The sequence below is a fragment of the Hypanus sabinus genome, unplaced genomic scaffold (genome assembly GCF_030144855.1).
Source record: "Hypanus sabinus isolate sHypSab1 unplaced genomic scaffold, sHypSab1.hap1 scaffold_1073, whole genome shotgun sequence".
NCBI lineage: Eukaryota > Metazoa > Chordata > Chondrichthyes > Myliobatiformes > Dasyatidae > Hypanus > Hypanus sabinus.
In genome coordinates this window covers 4,288-16,570 of record NW_026779129.1, presented here as the reverse complement: position 1 = coordinate 16,570, position 12,283 = coordinate 4,288, and the positions used below count along the sequence as shown (strand labels likewise).

General features: G+C 59.4%; 1 protein-coding gene across 1 annotated transcript in view; it reads right to left on the bottom strand.

The window, feature by feature from the left end:
• LOC132386255 (ras-interacting protein 1-like) overlaps positions 1-7,573 on the bottom strand; it is a 29,037-nt gene extending 21,464 nt beyond the window's left edge. The window contains 3 exon segments of the mRNA XM_059958531.1: positions 2,194-2,958; positions 7,243-7,398; positions 7,400-7,573. Of these exon segments, the coding sequence (XP_059814514.1) occupies positions 2,194-2,958; positions 7,243-7,398; positions 7,400-7,573 (1,095 nt within the window).
• Positions 7,574-12,283: the final 4,710 nt, after the last annotated feature.

The following is a 12,283-nucleotide window of genomic DNA, read 5'->3' as shown; positions in this document are numbered from 1 at the left end:
TGTCAGGTCCTGGGGATTTATCAACTGTGATTTACCTCAAGCACCTCCTCCTCTTCAATCTGTACAGGTTCCATGACCTCACTACTTCCATTGACTCCATGCCAGTTTCCTTAGTAAATTCAGACGCAAAAAAAACTTTTAAGATCTCCCCCATTTCTTTTGGTTCCATACATTGCAGACCTCTCTGATCTTCAAGAGGACCAATTTTATCCCTTACAATCCTTTTGCTCTTAATATACCTGTAGAAGCTCTTCACCCTGACTGCCAAAGCAACCTCATGTCTTCTTTTAGCCCTCCTGATTTCTTTCTCAAGTATGTCTTGCACTTTTTATACTCCACAAGCACCTTATTTGCTCCCTGTTGCCTATACATGTCATACATCTCTCTCTTCTTCTTTATCAGAGTTCCAATATCCCTTGAGAACCAAGGTTCCTTATTCTCATTCACTTTGCCTTTAATCCTGACAGGAACATACAAACTCTGCACTCTCAAAATTTCTCCTTTGAAGACCTCCCACTTACCAACGACATCCTTTCCAGAGAACAACCTGCCCCAATCCACGCTTTTTAGATCCTTTCTCATTTCTTCAAATTTGGCCTTTTTCCAGTTTAGAACCTCAACCCGAGGACCAGGTCTATCTTTATCCATGATCAAGTTGAAACTAATGGTGTTTTGCTCACTGGAACCAAAGTGTTCCCCTACACACACTTCCGTCACCTGCCCTAACTCGTTTCCTAATAGGAGATCTAATATTGCAATCTCTCCAGTCAGTATCCCTATATATTAATTTAGAAAACTTTCCTGAACACATTTTACAAACTCTTACCTGTCTAGATCTTTAACAGTATGGGAGTCCCAATCAATGAGTGGAAAATTAAAATCCCCTACAATCACAACTTCCTGTCCCCTGAGTTGTCTGTTATCTCTCTGCAGATTTGCTCCTCCAATTCTCACTGACTATTGGGCGGTCTATAATACAACCCCATTAATGTGGTCATACCTTTCCTGTTTCTCAGCTCCACCCATCTGGCCTCGGTAGACAAGCCCTCTAATCTGTCCTGCCGAAGCACTGCTGTAATATTTTCCCTGACAAGCAAAGCCACCCCCCAACCCCCACCCTTCATCCCTCTGCCTCTATCACGTCTGAAACATTGGAACCCTGGAACATCTCTTATACAGGTCCCAACGATCCTGGAATCTGAAACCCTGGCCCCTGCACCAGTTCCTCGGCCACGTGTTCATCCTCCGGAGCAACCTACTCTTACCCTCACTGGCTCGTGGCACAGGCAGCAATCCGGAGATCACCACCCTCGAGGTCCTGCTTTTTAATAAGCTCTCTATACTCACTTTTCAGGCCCTCCTCACTCTTTCTTCCTACGTCATTGGTACCGATGTGTATCAATGATGTTATGTTTAAGTTGTAAAAGATGTTGGTGAGTATTGTGTGCAGTTTGGGTCACCTACCTACAGGAAAGATGTAAATAAGGTTGAGAGAGTGCAGAGAAGGTTTACAAGGATGTTGCCGGGTTGGGAGGGCCTGAGTTACAAAAAAGGTTGAATAGGTTCGGACTGTGTTCCTTGGAACGCAGAAAATTGAAGGGAGATTTGATAGAGGTTTTCAAAATTATCAGGGGTACAGGTAGTGCAAAGGCAAGAAAGCTTTTTCCACTGAGGTTGGGTGGGACGACAACCAGAGGTCATGGGTTAAGGGTGAAAGGTGAAATATTTAAGGGGAACATGAGGGGAAACTTCTTCACTCAAAGGGTGGTGAGAATGTGGAACGAGCTGCCAGCACATGCTGCATGCAAGCTCGATTTCAACGTGTAAGAGAAGATTGGAGAGGTACATGGATGGTGGGGCATGGGGAGCTCTGAATATGGTGCAGGTCAATGGGGGAAGGCAGATTAAATGGACGGTCACAGACTAGATGGGCCGAAGAACCTATTTCTGTGCTGTACTTTTCTATGACTCCATAATTTCGTATGCATGACAATAATAAGTGAATAAATCAATTCCTGATACCAAGATGACTGATGGGATCCACCCAAGTATGCATGTTTTAACTAATTGCAAACTTCCCCGCTGCACTCTCCATTCCCCCAGTGCGTCTGACCATTTATGGGGAGTCTGGATGGGGCGTTGCCCTGGGTCTGCCTCAGGCCCTGCCTCACCTGCCCTCTCCCAGATGCTCACCCAGGTGACCTTCTTGACGAGGCCTGCAATCCGAAGGAGCAAGCCGGGCATCCCGCGGGGTCCGAGGGTGTCGGTTGTGTGCTGGATGCAGAGGGCGAAGAGGTAGGCCGGGGCCAGACTGTAGGCCCCGTCCAGCTCAGGAAACGAGGCCTCCTGGGGCTCAGCCTCCTCCTTCTCCTCGGATGGAAACACAGCCCGGGTCACAATCTCCTCCAGCAGAAGCTTCTCCTCCTCCGGGTCGTCGGACCGGTACCTCAGCACGGGCTCCCGGCTACCGAGGTAAGCTGCGAGGGCCTCCGCGTCATCGCGGAGGGAGCGGCCGCAGAGGTGGCAGGAAAAAGCGGGGGACGGCAGGCCAGGCGTGCTCCGGCTGGGCTCCGGCAGCCAGGCAGGGAGAGCGGGTGTTCCTGGCTGCCTTGGGTCCCTGTACATCAGCAGGACGTGCTGACCAAGGCCCAGGAGGTCGCCTGGCCGTAGCGGAGCCTCTGAGGACAGCGGCAGACCATTAAGAGTGACCAGGGCTCGGTGGTAGGGCCGGACTCGGGCCGGGGATTGGGAGGGTGAGGGGTGGCCAGGTTCCGCTGACAGCCGCACACGGCAGTGGAGGGGCAGGAGGTCAGGGGAGTTGAGGGGGGTGTCAGCAATGGGGGGTGGAGGAGACTGGGAAGAGGAGGAGGAGGAGGAGGGTAAAGGGGAGGAGGAGGGGGACGAGGGAGCCTGGCCGAAGGTGTGGGTCTTGCCAGGCATCGGGTAGATGAGGAAGTCCTGAGGAATCAGAGAGGGGAAAGGAAGGGAAGGAGGGAAAGTGGAGGGAGAGGGGTGCAAGGTGAAAATGGGAGAGGAGAGGGCAAGAGGGTGAAGAAAGTGGAGAGAGAAGGAGGAAGAGGGTGGTGGAAAGAGGGAGAGGGGAGGGGTCAGGGAGCAGCGGACAGGAGAGGGAAGGGATGGTGAAAAAAGAAGATTCAGTATTGTATCATGACAAGAAAACATGAAATCTCAAAATTCTCAGTCAGGTTTTGAATGTAGTCTGACCCCAGGAGTGTGTGATGGGATGGTGTGGAGGGAGATTCACTCTGTGTCTGACCCCGGGAGAGTGTGATGGGACGGTGTGGAGGGAGATTCACTCTGTGTCTGACCCCGGGAGTGTGTGATGGGACAGTGTGGAGGTACATTCACTCTGTGTCTGACCCCGGGAGTGTGTGATGGGACTGTGGGGAGGGAGATTCACTCTGTGTCTGACCCCGGGAGTGTGCGATGGGACTGTGGGGAGGGAGATTCACTCTGTGTCTGACCCCAGGAGTGTGTGATGGGACTGTGGGGAGGGAGATTCACTCTGTGTCTGACCCCGGGAGTGTGCGATGGGACTGTGGGGAGGGAGATTCACTCTGTGTCTGACCCCAGGAGTGTGTGATGGGACGGTGTGGAGGGAGATTCACTCTGTGTCTGACCCCGTGAGTCTGTGATGGGACGGTGTGGAGGGAGATTCACTCTGTATCTGACCCCGGGATTGCGTGATGGGACGGTGTGGAGGTACATTCACTCTGTGTCTGACCCCGGGAGTGTGTGATGGGACGGTGTGGAGGGAGATTCACTCTGTGTCTGACCCCGGGAGTTTGTGATGCGACGATGTGGAGGGAGATTCACTCTATGTCTGACCCTGGGAGTGTATGATGGGACGGTGTGGAGGGATATTCACTCTGTGTCTGACTCCGGGAGTGTGTGATGGGACGGTGTGGAGGGAGATTCACACTCTGTCTGACCCCGGGAGTGTGTGATGGGACGGTGTGGAGGGAGATTCACACTCTGTCTGACCCCGGGAGTGTGTGATGGGACGGTGTGGAGGGAGATTCACTCTGTTTCTGACCCCGGGAGTGTGTGATGGGATGGTGTGGAGGGAGATTCACTCAGTTTCTGACCCCGGGAGTGTGTGATGGGATGGTGTGGAGGGAGATTCACTCTCTGTCTGACCCTGGGAGTGTGTGATGGGATGGTGTGGAGGGAGATTCACTCTGTTTCTGACCCCGGGAGTGTGTGATGGGACGGTGTGGAGGGAGATTCACTCTGTTTCTGACCCCGGGAGTGTGTGATGGGATGGTGTGGAGGGAGATTCACTCTCTGTCTGACCCTGGGAGTGTGTGATGGGACGGTGTGGAGGGAGATTCACTCTGTTTCTGACCCCGGGAGTGTGTGATGGGACGCTGTGGAGCGAGATTCACTCTGTGTCTGACCTCGGGAGTGTGTGACGGGACGGTGTGGAGGGAGAGTCACTCTGTGTCTGACCCCGGGAGTGTGTGATGGGATGGTGTGGAGGGAGATTCACTCTGTGTCTGACCCCGGGAGTGTGTGATGGGACGCTGTGGAGCGAGATTCACTCTGTTTCTGACCCCGGGAGTGTGTGATGGGACGGTGTGGAGGGAGATTCACTCTGTTTCTGACCCCGGGAGTGTGTGATGGGACGGTGTAGAGGGAGTGTGTGATGGGACGGTGTGGAGGGAGTGTGTGATGGGACGCTGTGGAGCGAGAGTCACTCTGTTTCTGACCCCGGGCGTGTGTGATGGGACGGTGTGGAGGGAGATTCACTCTGTTTCTGACCCCGGGAGTGTGTGATGGGACGGTGTAGAGGGAGTGTGTGATGGGACGGTGTGGAGGGAGATTCACTCTGTGTCTGACCCCGGGAGTGTGTGATGGGACGGTGTGGAGGGCGATTCACTCTGTGTCTGACCCCGGGAGTGTGTGATGGGACGGTGTAGAGGGAGTGTGTGATGGGACGGTGTGGAGGGAGTGTGTGATGGGACGGTGTGGAGGGAGATTCACTCTGTTTCTGACCCCGGGAGTGTGTGATGGGACGGTGTAGAGGGAGTGTGTGATGGGACGGTGTGGAGGGAGTGTGTGATGGGACGGTGTGGAGGGAGATTCACTCTGTTTCTGACCCCGGGAGTGTGTGATGGGACGGTGTGGAGGGAGATTCACTCTGTGTCTGTCCCCGGGAGTGTGTGATGAGACAGTGTGGAGGGAGTGTGTGATGGGACGGTGTGGAGGGAGTGTGTGATGGGATGGTGTGGAGGGAGTGTGTGATGGGACGGTGTGGAGGGAGATTCACTCTGTTTCTGACCCCGGGAGTGTGTGATGGGACGGTGTAGAGGGAGTGTGTGATGGGACGGTGTAGAGGGAGTGTGTGATGGGACGGTGTGGAGGGAGTGTGTGATGGGACGGTGTAGAGGGAGTGTGTGATGGGACGGTGTAGAGGGACTGTGTGATGGGACGGTGTAGAGGGAGTGTGTGATGGGACGGTGTGGAGGGAGTGTGTGATGGGACGGTGTGGAGGGAGTGTGTGATGGGACGGTGTAGAGGGACTGTGTGATGGGACGGTGTAGAGGGACTGTGTGATGGGACGGTGTAGAGGGAGTGTGTGATGGGACGGTGTGGAGGGAGTGTGTGATGGGATGGTGTAGAGGGAGTGTGTGATGGGACGGTGTGGAGGGAGTGTGTGATGGGACGGTGTAGAGGGAGTGTGTGATGGGACGGTGTAGAGGGACTGTGTGATGGGACGGTGTAGAGGGAGTGTGTGATGGGACGGTGTAGAGGGACTGTGTGATGGGACGGTGTAGAGGGAGTGTGTGATGGGACGGTGTAGAGGGAGTGTGTGATGGGACGGTGTGGAGGGAGTGTGTGATGGGATGGTGTGGAGGGACTGTGTGATGGGACGGTGTAGAGGGACTGTGTGATGGGACGGGACGGTGTAGAGGGAGTGTGTGATGGGACGGTGTGGAGGGAGTGTGTGATGGGACGGTGTAGAGGGAGTGTGTGATGGGACGGTGTGGAGGGAGTGTGTGATGGGACGGTGTAGAGGGAGTGTGTGATGGGACGGTGTAGAGGGAGTGTGTGATGGGACGGTGTGGAGGGAGTGTGTGATGGGACGGTGTGGAGGGGACTGTGTGATGGGACGGTGTAGAGGAGATTCACTCTGTTCTGACCCCGGGAGTGTGTGATGGGACGGTGTAGAGGGACTGTGTGATGGGACGGTGTAGAGGGACTGTGTGATGGGACGGTGTAGAGGGAGTGTGTGATGGGACGGTGTGGGAGGTAGATTCACTCTGTGTCTGACCCCGGGAGTGTGTGATGGGACGGTGTGGAGGGAGTGTGTGATGGGACGGTGTGGAGGTAGATTCTCTCTGTGTCTGACCCCGGGAGTGTGTGATGGGACGGTGAGGAGGGAGTGTGTGATGGGACGGTGTAGAGGGAGTGTGTGATGGGACGGTGTAGAGGGACTGTGTGATGGGACGGTGTAGAGGGAGTGTGTGATGGGACGGTGTGGAGGGAGTGAGTGATGGGACGGTGTAGAGGGGACTGTGTGATGGGACGGTGTAGAGGGAGTGTGTGATGGGACGGTGTGGAGGGAGTGTGTGATGGGACGGTGTGTGGTGGGACTGTGTGATGGGACGGTGTAGAGGGACTGTGTGATGGGACGGTGTAGAGGGAGTGTGTGATGGGACGGTGTAGAGGGACTGTGTGAATGGGACGGTGTAGAGGGAGTGTGTGATGGGACGGTGTGGAGGGAGTGTGTGATGGGACGGTGTGGAGGGAGTGTGTGATGGGACGGTGTGGAGGGAGTGTGTGATGGGACGGTGTGGAGGGAGTGTGTGATGGGACGGTGTGGAGGGAGTGTGTGATGGGACGGTGTGGAGGGAGTGTGTGATGGGACGGTGTAGAGGGAGTGTGTGATGGGACGGTGTGGAGGGATGTGTGATGGGACGGTGTGGAGGGAGTGTGTGATGGGACGGTGTGGAGGGGAGTGTGTGATGGGGACGGTGTGGAGGGAGTGTGTGATGGGACGGTGTAGAGGGAGTGTGTGATGGACGGTGTGGAGGGAGTGTGTGATGGGACGGTGTAGAGGGAGTGTGTGATGGGACGGTGTAGAGGGAGTGTGTGATGGGACGGTGTGGAGGGAGTGTGTGATGGGACGGTGTGGAGGGAGTGTGTGATGGGACGGTGTGGAGGGAGTGTGTGATGGGACGGTGTGGAGGGACTGTCGGGATATGTTTTTCTCACCTGCTTCTCGGTGTAGCCCTGAAGAAGGATAAAGAACGGGGTACGTCTTGGAGGCCGAACCAGACTCTGGACATATTCCTCCGTGCTGAGAGTGCCTGGTGCCTCATTTGGTGCCTCTGCCGGCCCCACCTCCTCCTCCTCTTGCCCCCCAGTCTGCCCGTCCCGCTTGCAGCACCATCATGCTCTTGACGTTTTTACGACGCACCCGGCGCCTCTCGCTGAGGTTGGCCTCGCTGATGCTGCGTCTGAGGCTGCCCCGATCCCCTGGCGCCGGGGCCTGGCCTGACGTGGCACCACAGCGCGTGGGCCGGGCTCGAAGGAAGGGCCCCATGCTTCCTGTGGGGTGGCGGAGAGGGAGGGGAGAGAGAGAGGGAGAGAGAGGGGGGGGAGAGAGCGAGAGGGAGGGCAGAGAGAGAGGGAGAGGGGGGAGAGTGCGGAGAGGGAGGGGAGAGAGAGGGGAGAGAGGCGAAGTGGAGAGAGTGGAGAGAGAGGGGAGAGAGGCGAAGTGGAGAGAGTGGAGAGAGAGGGGAGAGAGGCGAAGTGGAGAGAGTGGAGAGAGAGGGGAGAGAGAGGCGGTGGAGAGAGTGGAGAGGGAGGGGGGAGAGAGGCAAAGTGGAGAGAGTGGAGAGGGAGAGGGGGAGAGAGAGCAGAGAGGGAGGGGAGAGAGAGGGGGGAGAGAGCAGAGAGGGAGGGGAGAGGGAGAGAGAGCGGAGAAGGAGGGGAGAGAGAAGGGGGAGAGAGCAGAGAGGGAGGGGAGAGAGGCAAAGTGGAGAGAGTGGAGAGGGAGAGAGGGGGAGAGAGAGCAGAGAGGGAGGGGAGAGAGAGGGGGGAGAGAGCAGAGAGGGAGGGGAGAGGGGAGAGAGAGCGGAGAAGGAGGGGAGAGGGGGAGAGAGAGTGGAGAGGGGGGAGAGAGAGGGGAGAGAGAGCAGAGAGGGAGGGGAGAGAGAGGGGGGAGAGAGCAGAGAGGGAGGGGAGAGAGAAGGGGGGAGAGAGCAGAGAGGGAGGGGGAGAGAGAGGGGGAGAGAGCAGAGAGGGAGGGGAGAGGGGAGAGAGAGCGGAGAAGGAGGGGAGAGGGGAGAGAGAGTGGAGGGGGGGAGAGAGAGGGGAGAGAGAGTGGAGAGGGGGGAGAGAGAGGGGAGAGAGAGCAGAGAGGGAGGGGAGAGAGAGCGGGGTGAGAGCAGAGAGGGAGGGGAGAGAGAGGGGGGAGAGAGCAGAGAGGGAGGGGAGAGAGAGGGGGGGAGAGAGCAGAGGGAGGGGAGAGAGAGGGGGGAGAGAGCAGAGGGAGGGAGAGAGAGGCGGTGGGGAGATGAGAGGGAGGGGAGAGAGGCGATGTGGAGACAGTGGAGAGAGGGGAGAGAGAGGCGGTGGGGAGATGAGAGGGAGGGGAGAGAGAGGGGGAGAGAGCGGAGAGGGAGGGGAGAGAGGGTGAGAGAGCAGAGAGGGAGGGGAGAGAGGCGGTGGGGAGATGAGAGGGAGGGGAGAGAGGCGATGTGGAGAGAGTGGAGATAGAGGGGAGAGAGAGGCAAAGTGGAGAGAGTGGAGAGGGAGGGGAGAGAGAGAGGGGAGAGAGCAGAGAGGGAGGGGAGAGAGGGGGGAGAGAGCAGAGAGGGAGGGGAGAGAGAGGGGGAGAGAGCAGAGAGGGAGGGGAGAGAGAGGGGGAGAGAGCAGAGAGGGAGGGGAGTGAGGCGAAGTGGAGAGAGTGGAGAGGGAGGGGAGAGAGAGAGGGGAGCGAGAATGGAGAGGGAGGGGAGAGAGAGGCGGAGAGAGGCGAAGTGGAGAGAGTGGAGAGGGAGGGGAGAGAGAGGGGAGCGAGAATGGAGGGAGTGGAGAGAGAGGGGAGAGAGGCGAAGTGGAGAGAGTGGAGAGGGAGGGGAGAGTGGCAAAGTGGGGAGGAGAGGTGGAAAGAGGAGTAGAGGGAGGGAGAGAGAGGCGAAGTGGAGAGAGGGGGAGAACGGAGAGGGAGGGGAGAGAGAGTGGGGAGAGAGCGGGGAGAGAGAGGCGGTGGAGAGAGTGGAGAGGGAGGGGAGAGGGGAGAGAGAGCGGAGAGGGAGGGGGAGAGAGGGGGAGAGAGCGGAGAGAGAGGGGAGAGAGAGGGGGAGAGAGAGGCGGTGGGGAGATGAGAGGGAGGGGAGAGAGGCGATGTGGAGAGAGCGGAGAGGGAGGGGAGAGAGAGGGGAGAGAGAGGGGAGAGACAGAGAGGGGGAGAGAGAGGGGGAGAGAGCAGAGAGGGAGGGGAGAGAGGGGGGAGAGAGGGAGGGGAGAGAGGCAAAGTGGAGAGAGTGGAGAGGGAGAGAGGGGGAGAGAGAGCAGAGAGGGAGGGGAGAGAGAGGGGGGAGAGAGCAGAGAGGGAGGGGGAGAGGGGAGAGAGAGCGGAGAGGGGGGAGAGAGAGCGGAGAGGGAGGGGAGAGAGAGGGGGAGAGAGCAGAGAGGGAGGGGGAGAGAGAGGGGGAGAGAGCAGAGAGGGAGGGGGAGAGAGAGGGGGGAGAGAGCAGAGAGGGAGGGGAGAGAGGGGGGAGAGAGAGGGGGGAGAGAGAGGGGGGTGAGAGCAGAGAGGGAGGGGAGAGAGAGGGGGAGAGAGCAGAGAGGGAGGGGAGAGAGGGGGGAGAGAGAGCAGAGGGAGGGGGAGAGAGAGGCGGTGGGAGATGAGAGGGAGGGGGAGAGAGAGGGAGGGGAGAGAGAGGGGGAGAGAGCGGGGAGAGAGAGGCGGTGGAGAGAGTGGAGAGGAAGGGGAGGGGAGAGAGAGCGGAGAGGGAGGGGAGAGAGGCGGTGGGGAGATGAGAGGGGAGGGGAGAGAGGCGATGTGGAGAGAGCGGAGAGGGACGGGAGAGAGAGGGGGAGAGAGAGCAGAGAGGGAGGGGAGAGAGAGGGGGGAGAGCGGAGAGGGAGGGGAGAGGGGGGAGAGAGCAGAGGGAGGGGAGAGAGAGGCGGTGGGGAGATGAGAGGGAGGGGGAGAGGCGATGTGGAGACAGTGGAAAGGGAGGGGGGAGAGAGAGGCGGTGGGGAGATGAGAGGGAGGGGACAGAGAGGGGGAGAGAGCGGGGAGAGAGTGGAGAGGGAGGGGAGAGAGAGGGGAGAGAGAGCAGAGAGGGAGGGGAGAGAGAGCAGAGAGGGAGGGGAGAGAGAGGGGGAGAGAGAGCAGAGAGGGGAGGGAGTGAGGCGAAGTGGAGAGAGTGGAGAGGGAGGGGAGAGGGGAGAGAGAGCAGAGAGGGAGGGGAGAGAGAGGGGGGGTGAGAGCAGAGAGGGAGGGGAGAGAGGGGGGGAGAGAGAGGCGGTGGAGAGAGTGGAGAGGAAGGGGAGGGGAGAGAGAGCGGAGAGGGAGGGGAGAGAGAGGCGGTGGGGAGATGAGAGGGAGGGGAGAGGCGATGTGGAGACAGTGGAAAGGGAGGGGAGAGAGAGGCGGTGGGGAGATGAGAGGGAGGGGACAGAGAGGGGGAGAGAGCGGGGAGAGAGAGTGGAGAGGGAGGGGAGAGAGAGGGGAGAGAGAGCAGAGAGGGAGGGGAGAGAGAGGGGGGAGAGAGCAAGAGAGGGAGGGGAGAGAGAGAGGGGGGGAGAGCAGAGAGGGAGGGGAGAGAGAGGGGAGAGAGAGCAGAGAGGGAGGGGAGAGAGAGCAGAGAGGGAGGGGAGAGAGAGGGGGAGAGAGCAGAGAGGGAGGGGAGTGAGGCGAAGTGGAGAGAGTGGAGAGGGAGGGGAGAGGGGAGAGAGAGCAGAGAGGGAGGGGAGAGAGGGGGGGGGTGAGAGCAGAGAGGGAGGGGAGAGAGGGGGGAGAGAGAGGCGGTGGAGAGAGTGGAGAGGAAGGGGAGGGGAGAGAGAGCGGAGAGGGAGGGGAGAGAGAGGCGGTGGGGAGATGAGAGGGAGGGGAGAGGCGATGTGGAGACAGTGGAAAGGGAGGGGAGAGAGAGGCGGTGGGGAGATGAGAGGGAGGGGACAGAGAGGGGGAGAGAGCGGGGAGAGAGAGCAGAGAGGGAGGGGAGAGAGAGCAGAGAGGGAGGGGAGAGAGAGGGGGAGAGAGCAGAGAGGGAGGGGAGTGAGGCGAAGTGGAGAGAGTGGAGAGGGAGGGGAGAGAGAGGGGAGAGAGAGGGGAGTGGGAGGGGAGAGAGAGGGGGGGGTGAGAGCAGAGAGGGAGGGGAGAGAGAGGGGGAGAGAGCAGAGAGGAGGGGAGTGAGGCGAAGTGGAGAGAGTGGAGAGGGAGGGGAGAGAGAGGGGGAGAGAGAGGGGAGGGAGTGGGAGGGGAGAGAGAGGGGGGGTGAGAGCAGAGAGGGAGGGGAGAGAGAGGGGGAGAGAGCAGAGAGGGAGGGGAGAGAGGGGGGAGAGAGCAGAGAGGGAGGGGAGAGAGAGGGGGGGTGAGAGCAGAGAGGGAGGGGAGAGAGAGGGGGAGAGAGCAGAGAGGGAGGGGAGAGAGGGGGGAGAGAGCAGAGGGAGGGGAGAGTGAGGCGGTGGGAGATGAGAGGGAGGGGAGAGAGGGGGAGAGAGCGGGGAGAGAGAGGCGGGGTGGAGAGAGTGGAGAGGGAGGGGAGGGGAGAGAGAGCGGAGAGGGAGGGGAGAGAGAGGCGGTGGGGAGATGAGAGGGAGGGGAGAGAGGCGATGTGGAGAGAGCGGAGAGGGAGGGGAGAGAGAGGGGAGAGAGAGCAGAGAGGGAGGGGGAGGGAGAGGGGGAGAGCGGAGAGGGAGGGGAGAGGGGGGAGAGAGCAGAGAGGGAGGGGAGAGAGCAGAGAGGGAGGGGAGAGAGAGGGGGGAGAGAGCAGAGGGAGGGGAGAGAGAGGCGGTGGGGAGATGAGAGGGAGGGGAGAGGCGATGTGGAGACAGTGGAAAGGGAGGGGAGAGAGAGGCGGTGGGGAGATGAGAGGGAGGGGACAGAGAGGGGGAGAGAGCGGGGAGAGAGAGTGGAGAGGGAGGGGAGAGAGAGGGGGAGAGAGAGCAGAGAGGGAGGGGAGAGAGAGCAGAGAGGGGAAAGAGAGCGGAAAGGAGGGGAGAGAGAGGGGGGAGAGAGCAGAGGGAGGGGAGAGGGGAGAGAGAGCGAGAGGGGGGGAGAGAGAGGGGGGGT